The sequence below is a fragment of the Odontomachus brunneus genome, unplaced genomic scaffold (genome assembly GCF_010583005.1).
Source record: "Odontomachus brunneus isolate Ranch 3 - 2012 unplaced genomic scaffold, Obru_v1 Obru_scaffold_126, whole genome shotgun sequence".
Taxonomy (NCBI): Eukaryota; Metazoa; Arthropoda; class Insecta; order Hymenoptera; family Formicidae; genus Odontomachus; species Odontomachus brunneus.
In genome coordinates this window covers 968,169-986,549 of record NW_022639576.1, presented here as the reverse complement: position 1 = coordinate 986,549, position 18,381 = coordinate 968,169, and the positions used below count along the sequence as shown (strand labels likewise).

Sequence of the window (18,381 nt, the reverse complement as noted above, 5' to 3'; positions counted from 1 at the left end):
CTCTCTCTCTCTCTCTCTCTCTCTCTCTCTCTCTCTCTCTCTCTCTCTCTCTCTCTCTCTCTCTCTCTTCACCGCCCCGATGTATCGAGCCGATGGAAGTAAAACAAAAATAGAACCAGCTTTTACGACCGGCGGTTGATTGGCGTGTTTAATGGCCGCGATCGTCGCGCAATTTCCACTTTCGCAGACCGTCCGCTCTATAATTCTGCATCCTTCGCGTTGCATGCTATACACACGCACGCGGACATGTCACACGCGTGCGGCTCTCATGCATCCCCAAAAGCGTCGGAGCGAGACAATGGAGAACGTAGGAGTCGGTGACGCGAACGAAAAAAAACGAACAATAAAGCGAGACGAGACAACGGGAATAAAGCGGTCGTAAGTGCGGTTTTATTGGCGTTTATTTAACTACGGTGACAGAAGGCGTACAGGGTAGGCTACGAATTTACGCGGCCTCTAAGCGCATGTTGTTTCCCCCGTTGGTCGAAATAGACTTCCACGAGTTCGCGAATGGAGCGGCGTCGTCGTCGTCGGCGGCGGAACCGAGTGATCGAATATGACGGCCAACCTCTGTCACCCGCTGGCCGTTTTGGAAATACACGGGCACGTCGAACCACTGATACATCTTCGGTTGGCTCTCGTCCAGCTCGTACTCCAAACAGCGTCTAGGAATGCTGCCAAGGGGTCGTTAGCACGTCGTCTTTAAAACCCTCGAGCGTTCACGATAACCCGCGAGTTTTTCCAATCATATTCTATTACGCGCGGGTTCCTCTTAGATTTTTATTTCGCTCATGCGTGGGGGAGGCCGCGTGCACAGCGTGCTGCGGGAGGAAATACAGGCAGCCAGGACTTTTTTGGGGACGACTTTCCGAGATGAAAAATACGGTATCGTCGTGATCAGCGGACCACACTTATCGAACGCGTGTGTCGTGATATTTCGCTATGTGACGAACTTTACGCGCGTTTAATTCGGTGAGTAATTAATGGCCGTTGTGTGTGCGTGTGTGTGTTTGTTAAAGTGGTCGTTCTTAGTAGCAAAGCGCTTTTAAGGCCCGAGCCTGCACCCGCTATCACACGGTTCCCTCGAAATTAACTCCCAGAGTCTACAGACAGCGCGGTACATGTATTTCCTCTTTGTGCAGAAAATATAGCCCTCCGGTGTAATAATGGTCGGTGCGATAATTTCGGACAATTTTCGAGGTGGAGAGAAAACGACGGTATCCAAATTCTCACGCCACTGTTTTAATAAGAACGACAATTGCGAGCTAATGCAGTTAGAAAGAAGTAGGTGCGAAGAAGGGACTTACACATTGATTCGCGAAAATGCGCTCTCCAAATTTCCTGGGGAAATTTCACTCGAGAAGTGGTGCGATCAGAAAGAATCGCTCGAGAACTCGAGTGACCTTCACTCACGTGAAATGAATTCTCTACTCTGAATGGTCCAGTGATTATTTTCACTCGAAATTGAAGCGTAATCCGATACGTCCCGCCGTCACGAGTGGAGGAGGATATTCACTCTAATCGACTGAAACATTCGCTCATACAGAATCTACTCTAAGTTTGAAATTCTTGCAACTTCAAGTGGCGGTATTTTCATCATTACTTCGAGTGAAAATACCGCCACCTTTGACGCCTGTTTTGAGTGAGATTCCGCTCCAAGAAATTTAGAAGATAGACGGATAAGAGGCAAAAATACCAATTTCCGGACACGTACCTGAGTCTGGGCATTCTCATTGTTTTGGTCTTTAAATACAAATATTTAACTCTAGAACCCAAAATATCAAGAAGTTACGTAAACCCTAAACACGAGTAAACTTTATCAGTGCATTTCCATTTACTCATAACTTCCGAAAAAATTCAATCCTATTTTTAAAATCAATGTAGAAAACATCGAGGGATCTATTGACGTTTTTGTGATTCAATGAAGTTGAAAAAAGTTATAATGAAAAAACAAAACACATGCTTTTAAGAACAATTTGAAAAGTTGGCCTGAGAGTAAATTTTACTCATGTTTAAGATTTTAGAATTAAACTTTCAGCATGGAATATACATATATGTATTTTATGTTGAGAGTGTGTTGAAATATTTAAACTGTTAACATAGAAAATATATACATATTTTTTTTATACTAAAAGTTTAATCCTCCGAGAACACACTGGGTCAATTTGACTCTTACCTCAACGTTGATCATGAATATGTTGAAGGCATTTTGAAAATTGGCGGGATTGACGCCCTCTATCTATAGTTTTTTTTCTTGTAAATTACAATTTTTACAAAAGAAAATTTTTTTGAGAATTTTTTTAGATATGTTAATAATTATAACGACATTTTTAATTTATTTTACGTGATTTTTCTATATCTCAGGTATATCTAGAAATTTTTTTAAGCTAATCGCACACGTCGTTTTAAAATGGCGGACCCTCAAAGTTAGCGTAGGGTCAGATTGACCCAGAGTGTACTCTATGCTTGAGAAAATAGGTGTGTTCTCGGAGGGTTAAATATCCGTATTTTTTTAAAGGCCAAAGCAATAAGAATTTTCAGGATTAGATACGCTCTCGGGCATTGGTACTTTTACCTTAGTTATCGCGATGGGAGGCGTAGGTGCGGCAGTACGTGAGACAGCGTGATTCGTGATTTGGCGTGAAATTGAAGTGATTCGTACAGATATATGTGTATGTATTAAATAGGATTGCGATGGATCGATGAATCTCTCTCGAGTGGCTGACCCATTTGAAAGTCGAGTGCCACCACCACCACCACCACCACCACCACCACCACCACCATCACCGCCATCGCCAACATCATCACCATCGCCGCCGCCACTGCTGGCAAAGCTCTAATATGCTTACAACTCACAGTGAATGCCGTTTGCAGCCAACGATGGGATAGTCTTCGCGGAAGCACTTCGTGTTTAACACGCTGAAGTAGAGGAAGCCGACCTTGGCGCTAACGAGTTCCTCCGAGCTGTGGAGACAGTCGTAGAACCTCTCGTCGCACGAGCAGTGCAGCCTGATTTCGCACATTTCACGACACTCTATCAGATTACCGCTTACAAAAAGCGACCACGCTTCATTATAATTTCAAATTACTCGTACAATCGTAGGAAGGCACGCAGAAATGCGCGCGAAAGAGACAGACAGGGAGAGACAGAGAAAGATAGATATAGATAGATAGAGATGGGTAGATAAAGAAGGTGAGCACTCGAGTCTGAAAGCGAACGAATGATATATCGGCGACGTATACGGACGTACGTACGACCGAAGATCGGAGATGAAGCGAATAGAGCGCACTTTAAGAATCGAGTACCTTCCACATAAAGTCGATTCCACGTGTAACGAACTACTATCGTCTGCGCGCCGAACGTCTGTTTTATTTCGAATTCTGCAACGCGGCGACGGAAATTCAGTGCGCTAAGTGAAAAACCAGGAAAAACGACGCGATTTCTACGTGTCAATATTTCCCGCGCCCATATCCCGGACAATCGACATTTTGCACGACTGCACAGAGAGAATTTTACGGATTACCGTAGGACTTTGTAACCGAGGAATAGACTGACATTTTGCCGTAATCCTGCTATCCTTTCATTTCATACGGTGATACTTATATCCCAGGAGCCGGGATTCAAACACTCGCCACGCGCGCTTCCAGCTTAGAAATCTATCACGAAATTCTAACGAAATCTACTATATTCCTCAGTAAGACGGTCTATTCTTGGACTATCAAAAAAACAACACAGCGAAATCGAAGAAAGTTTGTACGGAAAGAAACTGTGATATTCTCTCCATGCGTGAATACGATCGATATATCCGCTCCTACGTTTCGCTCTCATTCTTCGTCTTCTTCCTCTTCTTCCTTCACACACGAGTCACACGCAATGATTACGTACATGCGCGACTTTAAGTCGTCGAGCCGGCTGCTTTAATGCACCGTGCGCGCCCCGATATCGCGAAATACGGCCGACACATTTTCTACCCTGTCGCATACCGTACGGAAATAGCCCGCGTAATTAATATACTAAGTTTACAATAATGCATCTCATTCATCAACGTCAAACGTCAGCCGCAACTGCGGCAAGACACGCACGGAACTTGCCGGCGTTGCGTGGAAACTCGCGACCCGACGCAGACTCGCGCTATCGCGCAGTGCCTGTTCATCGATTTTCGAGGGCCGCGCGCGCGATTGCTGTCGAGATCCTTCCGCGAGACGGTGAGAACGCGAAGACGTCGCACGCGCAAGGTTCACCTCGTGTAAAAGGCGTTGTTGGTCAGACCGTGCGTCGTCTGCATCGACTCGATGACGTCGTCGCAATTGTCGTGCTCGCGGCAGCACGCGTCGGTCATCGCGAACGTCCCCAGATCGTCCGGACTCTGTGCAACATTGCCACTGCCGCACCACTTCGTTCCTGAGTGCAGATTCAAGCGTGTAAGAAGAAAGGGGGATGCGAAAAGCAGGTCATTCTTGGTCCTCTGAGAGGACCTCAACAGATCACTGGAAACCGCCTCTGAGAAATCGAGAAGCAGAAAATAACAATTGTTTGTCCACCAGGAAGCGAGTTATGAGAATCCAAACTTATTATTGATTGTTAAACAGTCACATGAAATATTCTTTAAACTTTGTACCCTTGATGTTTTTACAATAGAATCGATTGCACATTTGTGTGTGTCTTGAGAGATGAGTTATGAGTGCAGAGAAATTTGCTTTTCTTTTGTTTACACAATGTTTATGTGTTGTATGTACATGCAGAGGGATCCGAAAGGAAAAACCTGCTATTTACAAATCTAAGTCTAATAAACTTTTATCTAATATAAACCTTATCTAATAAACTCTTTACTCGAGACACTTTGAAAGATAAAGAAAAAATATCAGGGAGAGATGAAAGAAATTATTAGCGTGCATGCATATCCATCATTCTCGCTGGGTTCCGTGACGCTGAAATTCTACCTGTCAAATGTCTTCCTAACGCGGTCCCACACCTTACACACAATACATTAATACATTGAATATGTAACATATATATTCGTTACTTTAAAGGCAAATCAAGGTTAAAAACAAAGTTTAAAAAGACTTTACATGACTCTTTCAGTAATTAATAATAAATCCTGATTTTCATAACTGTGTCCTGGACTGGTAGACAAACAATTGTTACTTTCTGCTTCTAGAAGTTCCCAGAAACAGTTGCCAATGATTAGTTGAGATTCCATCAGCGTGAACCTGAAATGGCCTATTGTTAACATCCTTCTTTAACGAATAACCAGTTTTAATTCTTGCTCGACCGAGTATCGAGCTTGATGAACTTACACATATGTGCATAAGAAATGTACTCGGCCTCAATGCGCATTTAGTTTTTCCAATGCAAGTCGGAACGCCGATGCCCAATGAGGTGAAGTTGTTTCTCAATAATTCGTCAGGAGACAAGTTCTCTCACTGGACACCGTCCATGCACGTTCCGAGCTGCGTGAAAAACTCAAACCGTATTGAAACAGAGTCGGACAATCGCATAAAAATTGACACACTTGTTCTCGACACGGCGCATATTCAATATCCAACAAGAGAACCTTCTGAGCGGAAAGTCTCTCTTCTGAAAGATTTCTCAAGAACAAACTCTTCCACTGGAAGCCAGCCGCGTCCCGGAGTGCATCGAAGGAGAAGTGTGTCGACCTTTACGAGCTCGATTGCGCAAAAACTACTCGACGAGCTACGTCACAATGACGGTATTCGCGTGAGAACACGCGGGGGGATCAGGGACGACGGGAGATCCCACCTGGAAATATCAAGGGTGGCGTCCACTCCGGCGAAGAGTCGCGAAGATCGTTGGCGAAAGGCGCGCTGTTGTTCGGGAACGCGATGTACCAGCCGCGGACGTTCCGGGACATTAACAAAAGCGCGGAGAACAATGCGACCACGGTCGGAGACATCGCAACAAAGTTTCACGATCGTTTGACGGCGAAGGGAAGAGATTCCCCCCTTTTATACACGTATAAGGGAACGGACTTTTCGAGCGACTTTATCAGGAAAGCGCGCGGAGCCGATTTCGTTTCTGAGCCATCTAATCGCCCGGGTTACGCTCGGCGTACGAAAGTGGAGAGTCCGGCGCGACGTGTAGCGGATAACCATGGATAACGCTCGCGTTTCCTGCGACCATACCGAATCCACGTGGAGATGGCGGTCACTTGCGAGGGCGGGAGTGTCGGGGCCTCGTCGTCGATTATCGTAATAGATGCGAGGCGGCCGGCGAAGCTTCCGTTCTAATTTAGCCGTCCTTTCCTCTTATTCGCGGGGGAAGGGGGTGAGTTGACGATAGGGAGCGCGTGGTATCGAGTCAAATGGAATTATTCAAACGTTGCAGACAGTTATTTGCATTTGCACGACGCCCGATGAATCGGCGTCGCGAAATCGCAAGGGGCGTCTGATATCTTTTCGCGATTAAACGCTTTTCGACGAAATGGCGTTAAGAAAAAAGGAAAAGAGAAAAAGAGGGAGAGACAGGGAGAGAGAGAGTTTTGTTTTTGTGCTTTGAGACATCATCCTCTCAAAATTACGGAAATATAGTATAAAAATAACAGCAAATAATATAAATTATTGAAAATAATTTATAATGCACATATGAATTGGTATGTAAGAAAGATGTGTAGAGAGTGCAAGACCAAAATAAAAAGAAAACAAACAAGAACCAGCAAAAACATGCCTGATTTAGTGACAGTTATCTTCATTTCTCTCAGAGAGAGAGAGAGAGAGAGGGGGGGGAGGGATGGAGAGAGGGAGAGAGAGCTCTGGTTATCCGACGCGAATGTCAATCGGCAGTTTATTCACCGTTGATGGAATCGAGCAAAGCCGCAAGCCGGCGAACAACCGCAGAGCGAAAATCGCGCGCAACGAAAAGCGAATTCGATCGAAGGAAGCAGCGAAAATTTATTTCCACGAGGGACGCCGGGACGAAAAACGTTTTCTCCCGCGACTGGGATCGGAGGCAATGACCTCTCCCCCGGCTGGTGATTTTTGCGGAAAAACGGCATGCTGTGGGCCGTGGATAAACCCTCCTCCTGCCCCTCTCATGTGACTCTAGTGCGTCGAAATCGCTCTCTGTGCGGCCCCCTTGCGCGATTTTTGCCGGCGAATTTCGACGGTAGCAGAATTGCTGTTATTTCGAGAGAGCACTACGGAAACTACCCGCCGCGGACCTTTGCAGCCCTCCGATCGCTCGGTCAGTCGGCCACTCGCCGATTGGAATTTTCCCACCGTGCGGGGCGCGCGAAGACGATTTGAAATTTCAGCGTCTTTACTACCCCCAGAACAAAAAACGCAGCACGTGCCCGTAGCACTGTTTGCCTCGATGTCGGGACTCGAAACGATCACGCCGAGCTATCCGAGTAAATCCCGTGGAACGCGTCTCAGGGCTCAGAATGGCAAGGGTGCGGAAGGCGATGAGGGAGGAGAGGGAGAGAGGAGACGAGCTCGGGTTATGGACCCCGGAGCTGACCGGTGTATGTCAATATTGTGCTACCGTGATACCAATAATAACTCGGCCAATAATCGATTACAGAGTTGTTGCCGATACGGCAAACGGCGAATTGACAAAACGCACAATGGAAGCGGCAGTTGCAGAAAATAACGGACACGTGCCCCCTCGCGAGGAATATCGATTCCTCACTTCCGCCACCGCCGTCGCCGGAGGAAAGAGATAGATTTTTATGCGCGCGCCTCTCTTCCCCGCGCCGCGAAGAAGGCGAGCCCGGTGTGCTCTTTCGCCCGATAGGTACGTGTAGCGAAATAAAAACGTGACGTGGGTGCAACCGTGCGCGAGTATCGGAGGCGCGACGATACGTATACGATCCTTCTCGTGAAGCCAGGATTCCCCACGATTCCCCGACGCTCTCTTCCGCTCTCTCCTCTTCATAATGACGATGGTCGTCATTAACGCGCCAACTTTGCCCGACACGTCACAATGCTGTTCCAAGTTTCTTGGCGTGGTATCTCACGCGAAATCCGCGAAAAGTGTTTCCGCTCGTAGCGACAGCGAAGACACTGCTGCTCGAAGTCGCAAGAGCGAGCTTGGAATGGATTCTGGATTCCCGATATGAGCGAACCTTTCGCTTGATTGGAGCGCGTATGTCCCTCGAACGGTGGAGTACATCGCATTCATCCCCCCCTTTCAACCCCTGAGTGGAAATACTCGCTCGACCATTCAGAGCGGAGAATTCGCTCCGTATGTGTGAAAAATCGCTCGAATACGAGTGACTCGCCGGTGACCAGTCTTCTTTGAGTGAAATTTCACTCCAACGAGTTTAGGGAATGGATTGTTGTACAACGTTTCAATAACCGTCCCCACACACGTGCGCCCACGCGAACTACCGTGCGCACAGAATCTCGAATCAAAGGTGCCCGTACAACACATTGTATTGTTTAACGCAATAAAAATGCGTCGGGAACGTGCGAATTAATTTGCGTGGAATCATGACAAACCCCGTCGAGAGAGAACGGGTCTCGTTACCTCGTCGTTATGCACCTTTCTAGTACGCGAGTAGTCGCGTGGGCACATTTATTTCACGCGCAACACGTCTGCTCTTCGTATCTCATAACTTAGATATGAATATTTATTTCTAGACATTTCTGAGAGAGAGAGAGAGAACTTCTTAACCTGCCACACATCGCCAGGTGCGAATATGAAAGCTTGAGAACGTGAAGCTTTCACAGGAGACTACCGGAAAATTATTTAGCGATCGGGACAGTTTCGTTTTTCTGACGTCATTAGTATTAACGAGGACGCCGTGTGTCGAGATGTTCGCGAGATGTTGATTAAGGTGAAAGTAATGAGTGTCAAGATACGTACATAATCCTAAACATTATTATTGTTTTAAATACGAATATTTAAACTCTTTCAACATAAAATACATATATACAGGGTGTCCGATAACTGATCAAGCAATCGCCGGGTAGAACGGGTCAAAATAATCATAAAAGTTATATATTATTTTGAAATTTTCTCAATATTTATTCCGTAATTAATTAAAATGTATAAATGAATGGCTATAAAAGAAATGGCTTATTTCTTAGCAACGATGAGTAAACAGCTATATATATATAATAAATAAGAAACAAAGGTGATCTTCAGATATTCTTTTAAAGCGTTTTTTTTGTAGTGGTAACGCTTTTTTCAAAGTAAAGTAATTTTGAACATCTCTGAAGGTCAACTTTTTGCTGCGAAGATATTGCAGGTGGTAATAGTTATTGCGGCTCACCCTGTGTAAATATATATATATATATATATATATATATATTTTTTTTATATATATTTTATTTTATATATATTTTATTTTATTTTATTTTATATATATTTTATTTTATTTTATTTTATATATATTTTATTTATTATATTATAATTTTATATAGTAAATAATGTATACGTATCGCTTGTTACTTCGTTTCGAAATCAGCTGTTTACTCATCGTTGCTAAGAAGTAAGCCATTTCTTTTACACACAGAGCCTGTCCTACCGCTACTCTGTGTAAACAGCTGAAGCGGAATAACAAGCGCGATACGTATACGTTACTTACTATATAAAATTATAATATAATAAAAAAAAATACATATATATATAAATTGAAATTATACATACACATAGGGTGAGACGCAATAACTATTGCCACCTGCAATATCTTCGCAGCAAAAAGCAAAGTTGACCTTCAGAGATCTTCAAAATTACTCTACTTTGAAAAAAGCGTTACCACTACAAAAAACGCTCTAAAAGAATATCTGAAAATCACCTTTGTTTCTTATTTAAAAAATACTGCAGTTATCAAGATATTTCAGTTTAAATGGTTACTGCGACTCGTAGACATGTATTTTATGTGTCGAAAGTTTAAAAATATTCGTATTTAAAGAGCAAAACTTTTATTTTATGGGCAATCGCACTCCGCGACGTCGTGGAGACTCGGACAGAGAAAGTGTCGGATGTTTCGCGGCCCGACCAGACCCTCCTGACGACGAGCGCAGTCGGCCAGCCACAGTCCGACGGCCGTTACACGTTCCGGCGAGACCGGCGGGCCGATTCCGGGCAAACGGAAAATCGTTTCCAGACGACCCGCCTCCACCTCCGCTCGCATCCTCTGCAGGAAGTCATGCAGCGGATCGGGCGGTGGCGTCGGCGCCTGGTCGCTCTCAGGCTCTTCGGGCCTGCATTCGCAGGACTTCCCCGAGCTTTCAGGATCGATCGAAGTAGGTGTCTCGTAGTCGATCGCCTCCGCTTCCCCTATGAACTCCTCTTCGCCCTCCCAGTTAAACTCGGATGCATCAACGGCGGTCTCAGGGGAGCCAAAGTTGCGTTCTGAGGGACTCCCACGAGCGTTGTCGTGACGACCGTCGCGATCGGCGATCGCAGGATCCCCAACGTCCGCTTGGACCGTCGACTGAAAGGGTTCGTTTCTCTGATCCTGTCATTCGATCATCGAAGTCGAAGTTACCCGGCAATCCAACGATCGGGCCACTGAGGCTCGCATTAATAGTCGTTACTTGAAACTTGTCCCACACGAGATACTCAGATCTGAGAATGTAGAGTTAGATCTGAGTTTCTTATTTGAATTATGTAATATATGTGACACATCATGTTTGTAATCGCGCGATTCAACTGAGAACATCTAACTCTAAATTCAAACCTGGGTACCTCACCTGAGGCAAGTTTCAAATAACGATTATTGATACAGACCTCGCGTATTATCAAGAGCATAGGGATTCTCTAAATTCTCCCGAGAGCTGATATTGATTTGAATCTGAATGCTCAAATTTCTTTCAAAATTAATTATCTCGATTGAAATCAATTAGCAACTCTACTCTTATCACGAACATTGTATTTATATTTATGTGTAAAATATTAGACTTCTAGTCTATATTTGCGTAGATTTTGCAACCAAGAAGCCTCTAGTTAGGGAATTTGATTGGATCCCAATTAGATCCCAAGAAAATTTCTATGTAAAGAATTAATCACGCTTGTTATTGAATTATTATCAATTGTTATTATTACATAAGTAGAATAATTTCCAGGAGAAACCTCAGTCACTAACTAAAAATTGCTTTTACTGGCTAGTATTTATTATATAACAATCATTCCGAACTGAGAAAGAAAATATTTTCAATATTTTTTAGTGAATTATTGATCAGAAATTAGCCAGTGTGATCAATATTCCTGATCAGTTAGGTTAGGAAGAAGTCACTCTTTTTACTTAAATATTATATAGCGAGAATTAATAATAAAGAATAATAAAGACTGCTATAAAATTTTATAACCGAAAAATGGATCAACATTCTGCAGTAATTGACTTTTCATGTATGTTATTCATATTTTAAGAAGTGAAATATACGATTTTTTTCTAGCAGAATTTACTGTGTAAGACAGACCTTACTGAGACTATTCCTACATTACTGAAGAAACATATATAGAGAGTGACCTGCATAAGACGTCTAAGAAAAAAAATATAAGTAGAACAGATAAAAGTGAACAAATATTATAATCATTTATAATCAATATTATAGATCATTTTTCAAACAACCACATAAAATTTCGAGATATTAATTAAAATATTTGGACTAATCAGAGCGCAGCTCGCCGCGGCCGGCAAAGAAAATGGACAATTGCTCGCGGACCTATCTTATAGGCCAGAGAGGTGGACCGTTTGGCATATTGAAATGGGTAGCTCCGTGTGTGCGTCCGTGTAGGTGTGCGCTCGTCCATTTTTTTTCGCCGGCCGCGGCGAGCCGTATGTCCCGCCTGCCGCATCGCGCGCTCTGATATGTGAAACTATTTTAATTAATATCTCGAAATTTTACGTGGTTGTTTGAAAAATGACCTCTACAATATTTGTTCACTTTTATCTGTTCTACTTATATTTTTTTTTGTTGGATGTCTTATATAGGATATAATAAAATTAAAAAGAATTTATATAAAAAAAACAACTATGATATTCTCTGCGAGTATTCTGTTCTTATTAATGAATTAAGCGGACTGATTCTGAAACAAATAAATCTTCCTTTTCGTATAGGTATGTGGAAGTGTGCGTATATGTGTGAACTACACGATGCTCGAAGAATCTCCCGCGGTCTCGATAAAATGTCTGCGTGCTCAAAAATGCCCCGGCTGCTACTTTCGCACGACCGACACTGATTGAACTATCGAAATCAATGTCCGCCTTCCGTTCTCCGACGTGGACGGGGCGCGTCTGCGCTGCGACGAGCCGCCATCCCGCATATTTTACGACGTAATCGTCCAGGTCGCAAAATTCCGAGTGACCGATCGTTTTTCCGGTGCTCTCTCGCGTTCACACGTAGCGCGCTATACCTCGCTATTTTCCCCGGCGGCGACGTGACGATCAATTGATTCGATCTCAATTTCGGTTTTATCGTTGGCGGCAGACTGTCCCGGCGATGCCGGCCCGCCGACCACGCAAAGCTTCGGGTCGTCTCTGTGATCCTTCAAAATCCGGAGGCTTTCCGATAGTTGCTCCGCGCAAGGCAGCTCCTCTTGTCCGAGAACACCCTCGTCGGGAGTGACACATATTTGATCGAACGCGAGCTGGTTGCCCAATAAAGTCAACGTTAAAGACTCTCGACGCTGACAGACGGAACTGATCCGCTCCGACTGAACGCCTATAAAGACTATCGACGATCGCAATTCGCTGATGCGTTTTTATAGCACGCTCCGCGATATCTTCCCGAAAACGTCGGTCTTAAGTGCAAACAGATAAACTCGAATTTTACTCTCGGAGTAAAATTTCACTAAGAACCAATGAAAATTCACTCGAGGCGAGAGTGAAAAGACCGCCACTCGAAATCGTAAGAAGGGACGCTTCGCTTAAGCTTCAAATGGACTCTGATGCCGAGAGAACGTTTCAATAGATTTGAGTGAATTTGTTTCCGGTGGAATATATCAGATTCACTCTTCAATTTCGAATAAAAATATTCTGCTGACGATTCAGAAAGAAAAAGGTTAAATGGCGTGGATGCTTGATTGACGTGGTGCGCGAATTTGGAATAATTTTAGCGTATTAAGTTAAGTATAGACGGTCAGACAGGGGAAATTATTAAAATATTTTAAATATGTAACTAAAAGGATATTAATAATTAGATAGATAGAAATACATAATGAATAGATTGTGGTTAAAGAATATTATTGTAAATCAAATCTCCCTCTTGGTTATATAAGTTGAAGGAAGATATTGATTCAGAACGGAGAATTCACTCTAGATGAGTGAAGAATCGCTCGAATCCGAGTGGCTGATCTCTGCTTTTTGGATGAAAATTTCACTCTAAGAAATTTCGAAAAACTTAAAGAGATTTCACTAAAAAAAATTTAGAGAGCGAATTGGCACGCTTCATCGTGTGAATTAGTTTAGCACAAAGTGTGGGTAATAAGAAAATAGATTTTATGGATTGCAGATAAAGACACGTTCTGTGCACGGAAGAAACAATTCCGTTAGTGTAACTGAATTTTTCCTTCTCTGGTAAGAATAGGTAACGGATGAAAAATTCGATTGTAGGAGCAGAAAGATTCCTATAGCAGGTTTCTACTCAGTCAATTGTTCTCACACACACACAGACAAGTGCACATTGCATTCAAGCAAATGCTACTTGTTTCAAGTATTTTACAAGTTGATCCACAAATCTGTATCATAAATTAATTCCAGCGTTAAATTTACTCCAAATATATTCTCAATCCTAGTAAGTTAGCATTTCAGTCAAGAATATTACATTCAAACAAAAATTCGGTTTGCTTAATTTACAAAGTCAAACTAATTTTTCTTTGGATAGAGTTTTATAATATTCTTATAAAGAGAATGAGTTCTTCTCCTAAGTGCATGATAATAAGCTTTTCTCAAATTTGTGATGAGTGTATATTTCAAGACTATATTAATAACCAAAAAATATTCTTTGTTGAAGATAACTATTACTCAAAAGTAGGAAAGTGAATTGAAAGTAAATCACTTTTCTTAACAGTAGAAAGATACTTCTCTGTGTGCAGTTCTTGCGACCAAGTTTTAATACAACTGAAAATACTCAGACAAATTATCATCGATTGCGGTAACGGAGATTTAATTCAACTACTCAGCTGAGATTTTTTTCCGGTGTATCGGTAAAAACTTTTCGACCACCACCGCGTTCCTGGCAGTGTCGCGAACGTTACGTAGAATAGTCGCGAACCGGCGAATTTTCGCTTATTCCGTATGGTCCGTAGACGCGAACGTGTGTGTAAAATATGCAGTGGCCGCGTGTAATGTGAGAGAGATGGAGAGACAGTTCAGTCGTAAGAGCGAATTCTGCAAAGCGGAAGCGGCTTATTTCGCGAGCGCGCGCTTATACGCGCGCACGCAAAACGCAAGGCTATCGACATAGAGAATTTCTCTCTCCCGAAATTCATTAAATTTTATCCATTATACGTCGTTACGCGCTCGTAATTCGCCAACCGTGACTTCCGTGTGTCACGGCGCGCTTCAATCCCATCCCACTCCCGGCCGGCGGTCCATTAATTTCGCGGCATTAAGCGCCATTTTTTGCGCGATGTTAATATAACGTTTCCGCGAAACGTTATATTAACGTGTCGAAACGGAAAATTATTAGCTGCATTAATGTATCTTGATTAACCAGTTATTTAAACACCGCGATACGGACCGTTGCGATTAATGAACGCTGCGAAATCACCGCGGCATGAAGATTGAAACGTCGCAAGGGGCGCCCTTTGAAACACGCGTCGAACTGAAAATGCATTCCGCAATTATTAAAGCACCCATCAAATATGCGGGTGTATATTCGAGCCGGTATACGCGCGCGCACATTGTACTCTTCTCGCACACAGAACGCGCAAGGCGGTCATATAACTTTATTATAATTATAATCCGCGGGATTACAATGCGGGGGCCCTTGGTTAAAGCGAGCCACACGTACCTTGTGTCCAAACTGTGTGTGCGCGCGCGCGCATGCTGCTGCGAATGCAGGTTTATAAATAAACGTTAATTGCGTCCCTCGGAACTGTGCTATCGCAAGTCAAATCTACCGCTACCTGCTGCTGGCAAGTAAGCTCGTGTAATATCATTGCGTCTAATAATAACGCTCTTATATGCAACGCGCGCATATGTACATTGTTAACATCGTTGTATCCCCCTTCCCTCCCCTCGTCGGGTCCTTGACGAGTATAGACATTCCCGTCGCGAAAATCTCACCCGAGGTCGACTTTTTTCGCCACGACCCGAGTTACCGTCGGCCGCGACGTGAGACGTGTCAGTAACTACGTTCCCGAATGTGAGGGTTCTATTAAAACGAGGTTTAGGAGTAAAATTAACCGGCCATACCTATCGTGTATCGAGAAACGTCGACCTGCAAGGCGGAACTCGTGAATTATACGAGATCGCGGCGAGGAGGTATGGGAAATTTAGCGGGAGCTCCCTTCGCGATATTAAAAATGGTCACGTTACGTGATCGAGGACGGATTCCTCGCGAGTCGGTGGAAAGACTACGGTCTCCTCTCGCGGTGCTACTCAACGGCCATGTAATCTTAACCGAGAGGGAGTTATCCACGAGTAAAAAAAAAGTGACACAAAAATGGCATTTTCTTCAAAGACGAAGATTTAAGGCCGGAATCCGACGCGAGTAAGGTAAAGGTATCAATTCCCGGACACATACCTGATTCTGAACAATTCTTATCGCTTTGGTTTTTAAACACAGTTATTTGAACTTTCAAGCATTTCTTTAATATATGTATGTACATTTTACGTATATACAAAGTTTGAATATTTAATAACCACACAAAATCATAAGAATATTCAGGATCAGCTACTTTCATCTTAAAATTTCCGTTTCATCATCCGTCTTACGACACCTGCGTATTACGTAAAATAAAAGTATCGATGCCTGGACACATGCCTGATGCTGCATTCTTATTTTCTGTTTTTAAATAAAAGTATTTAAACTTTCAACGTGTATATATATATATATACTCTGTTACAAATTTAAATATTTGAATTTGAAAACCAAAACAATAGAAGTGTCCGAATCAAAATTTTAACTCTTCTTTCAACCTGAACTTTCTAACATCTATATATTTTGAAGGATATATATGGAATATATATGGAAACTGAAGTAAAATTTAGTGCCTCTAATAACAGAAAACGCACAAAATGCCACATATAGGTTCTACAGAGCCTCTTGGCAAAGTTAGTAGGTTAAACAGAATCAAAAGAGGTTGATATAAGCTTCAGAGTGTTAAAGTAGACGTCAAATGGAATATTGAGGTCGACAGCACGCTAGTAGAAATTGAACTTCGTGGGTGTCTAGCTACGAGATAGTAAATTTGTGTCTAACACCACTACTAACCAGTAAGCTCACTTCTCTTAGTGGTTAGATAAATAAGTTAGCTGATGATTAAACAAGTTTAATTAGTTACGAGATGAGAAACCATAAGTAGTTGTTAGTCAGTAATGTAACGTTCAATTCTGCTTTTTTGAAATTTTTATGAAGTTAACATAATCTCAATTTCTATTTGTTACCCAATTTAAAAATGTTGATAGTGATATAATATCTAGATCATGTATTTTAGCGCAGACACAGCGTTATCTATTCTATCATATTTGATATTGTAATGGATAGACAACGGCTAGATCACAACTTTGATTCTACATTTCAGTAAATAGTCAACGAGTAACGAATTAGTAACGAGCTAAAAAATTTAATTTAATCTGCACCAGCTAGCTACTAGCCTTTGATTCAGGCCGGGTTACTTATTTCCACTCGGGTAATATTAAGATTTCAACTCAGAGATGTCCAGAGATAGGTACGCGTCCAGGAACAGCTATTTTTACCTTGGGTGTAAGGAAAAATGGGATATTCTAGCGCGAGAGATCGCCATTAACGGTCACGAGGCAACTAGCCTTGCCGAGTCGAGTTTTGCCCGACTCGGCGTGCGACTCTCACGCGCCACCGAGCCGATAATAAAACGAGGAGTCGCCGGCCGCGTTAAACGGAGGAGCGACGTCAGCTCCGGATGTTTTATTCAACCGGAAGAGGAACTCCGCTGTGTGCGCGATACCTTCTCCTCTGCGAACTCGCAGCTGCAAGCTGCGGCGACCGGATCGATCGGGCCGGACGACAGCTCTGAGACGGACGTCGCGTCGCGCGGCGGCGGCAACGGATCGCCACTTCGACCGACCACGAGGAGGAGATACTCCCGCAGGTGACGTTGGCCGCTGCAATCGAGATCCGCGAGGTAGCCGTAGAGATCCAAGAAAATCCTCAGGGGTATCATGGCCGAGCCGCCTTCCGGCTCGTGCGTCAGTAACTCGCACACGTATATCATCGTCTCGAGTAGAGTCTGCAGAAGGAAGAGAGATAGCAAGGGGCTTCGCAGGGGGTGAATTACAGCCGCGGCCGGATACAATTAATGGCGTTACTCTGCCGAGCTCAGGAGAGTCGATCGATCTGCTTAGCGATATAAAACGCTCCTCCTTCCGCGGTTCATCCAGACGGACAAAGAAAATATCCGTTGATCTTCGACAAATATTTCGCTCTACTTTCTTCTTTCTTTTCTGCTCCCTCCGGCTGGTCAACTCTGTCGACGGTAGAAGATCGCGGGAGAAAAGAGAGCAAAAGAGAGAGAGAGAGAAATAAAGAGACAGAAAGGAGGAAAGCCCGTACGGATTAAGACGCGATGAGTCAAACGGATATCCGAACTAATCCCTCGTATTTTTTTCGCTCAAGGAAAAAGGGGAACTCGAGGATCGTTGCGGACGCGGTGGGCCGCGACTGAAGGGAACGAACGGCGGTCGTTTCCGGCGCCCTGAACGGCGACTTACGTTCCCGAAAAATCCGCAGGCGACCGCGAGGAATCGATAGAAGTCATAGTGCCCGCCGTGCACCGGCAAATCGGCCGTCACGAGGATTCGGTAGAGGCTCGTCTCCGGCAGATCCAGCCCTCGCCAGTCGTCCAAGAGAGCTCTCAGACGGATCTTGTTCGCACGACCGAATCTGTTGAGCAGGGTCTTCAGGTAACCAGGCGTGATGCCCGTGGGGTGAGCGAAGGGCGGATACTCCAGCCTCTCCTGCGACAATAACGGCGACGCGGCAGCGCCGCCGGGATTGCTCGTGGTCAGTTACGTCGGCTAACCTCTCGTCGGCCGTGTGTCCGGTCACCGATAATGCCACCGTGTGTACGTACAACGTTAAACACGGAGCCGTTACGAACCGGTTTTTGCGCGCGCGCACACGCTTGTCATGCGACATTACCATCGAACGTCGCGCTCCCAGGAGCGCGTATTACGCTGATGTTTGTCCTCGTCTCCCGTGCACTCGTCTCCCGTGTTCTCTCTCTCTCTCTCTCTCTCTCTCTCTCTCTCTCTCTCTCTCTCTCTC

General features: G+C 44.0%; 3 protein-coding genes across 5 annotated transcripts in view; all 3 read right to left on the bottom strand.

Moving 5' to 3' along the window:
• The window catches only part of LOC116849809 (transmembrane protein 132E), a 176,642-nt gene that overhangs the window by 49,687 nt on the left and 108,574 nt on the right, over positions 1 to 18,381 (bottom strand). The gene's annotated exons all lie outside the window — the stretch shown is intronic.
• On the bottom strand, positions 381 to 6,062 carry LOC116849815 (phospholipase A2-like). The gene is made up of 4 exons (XM_032827374.1): positions 5,762 to 6,062; positions 4,243 to 4,402; positions 2,857 to 3,009; positions 381 to 674 (listed from the first exon to the last, which is right to left on the bottom strand). The coding sequence occupies exons 1-4, from the start codon at positions 5,913 to 5,915 to the stop codon at positions 446 to 448; spliced, it is 696 nt and encodes a 231-aa protein (XP_032683265.1). The 5' UTR covers positions 5,916 to 6,062; the 3' UTR covers positions 381 to 445.
• LOC116849814 overlaps positions 9,350 to 18,381 on the bottom strand; it is a 14,739-nt gene continuing 5,707 nt past the window's right edge. The window contains exons 2-4 of the mRNA XM_032827372.1: positions 17,826 to 18,071; positions 17,063 to 17,344; positions 9,350 to 10,298 (exon numbers count right to left, since the gene is read on the bottom strand). Coding sequence (XP_032683263.1) covers positions 9,894 to 10,298; positions 17,063 to 17,344; positions 17,826 to 18,071 — 933 coding nt within the window. The 3' untranslated portion in view covers positions 9,350 to 9,893. The remainder of the gene's footprint in view (positions 10,299 to 17,062; positions 17,345 to 17,825; positions 18,072 to 18,381) is intronic.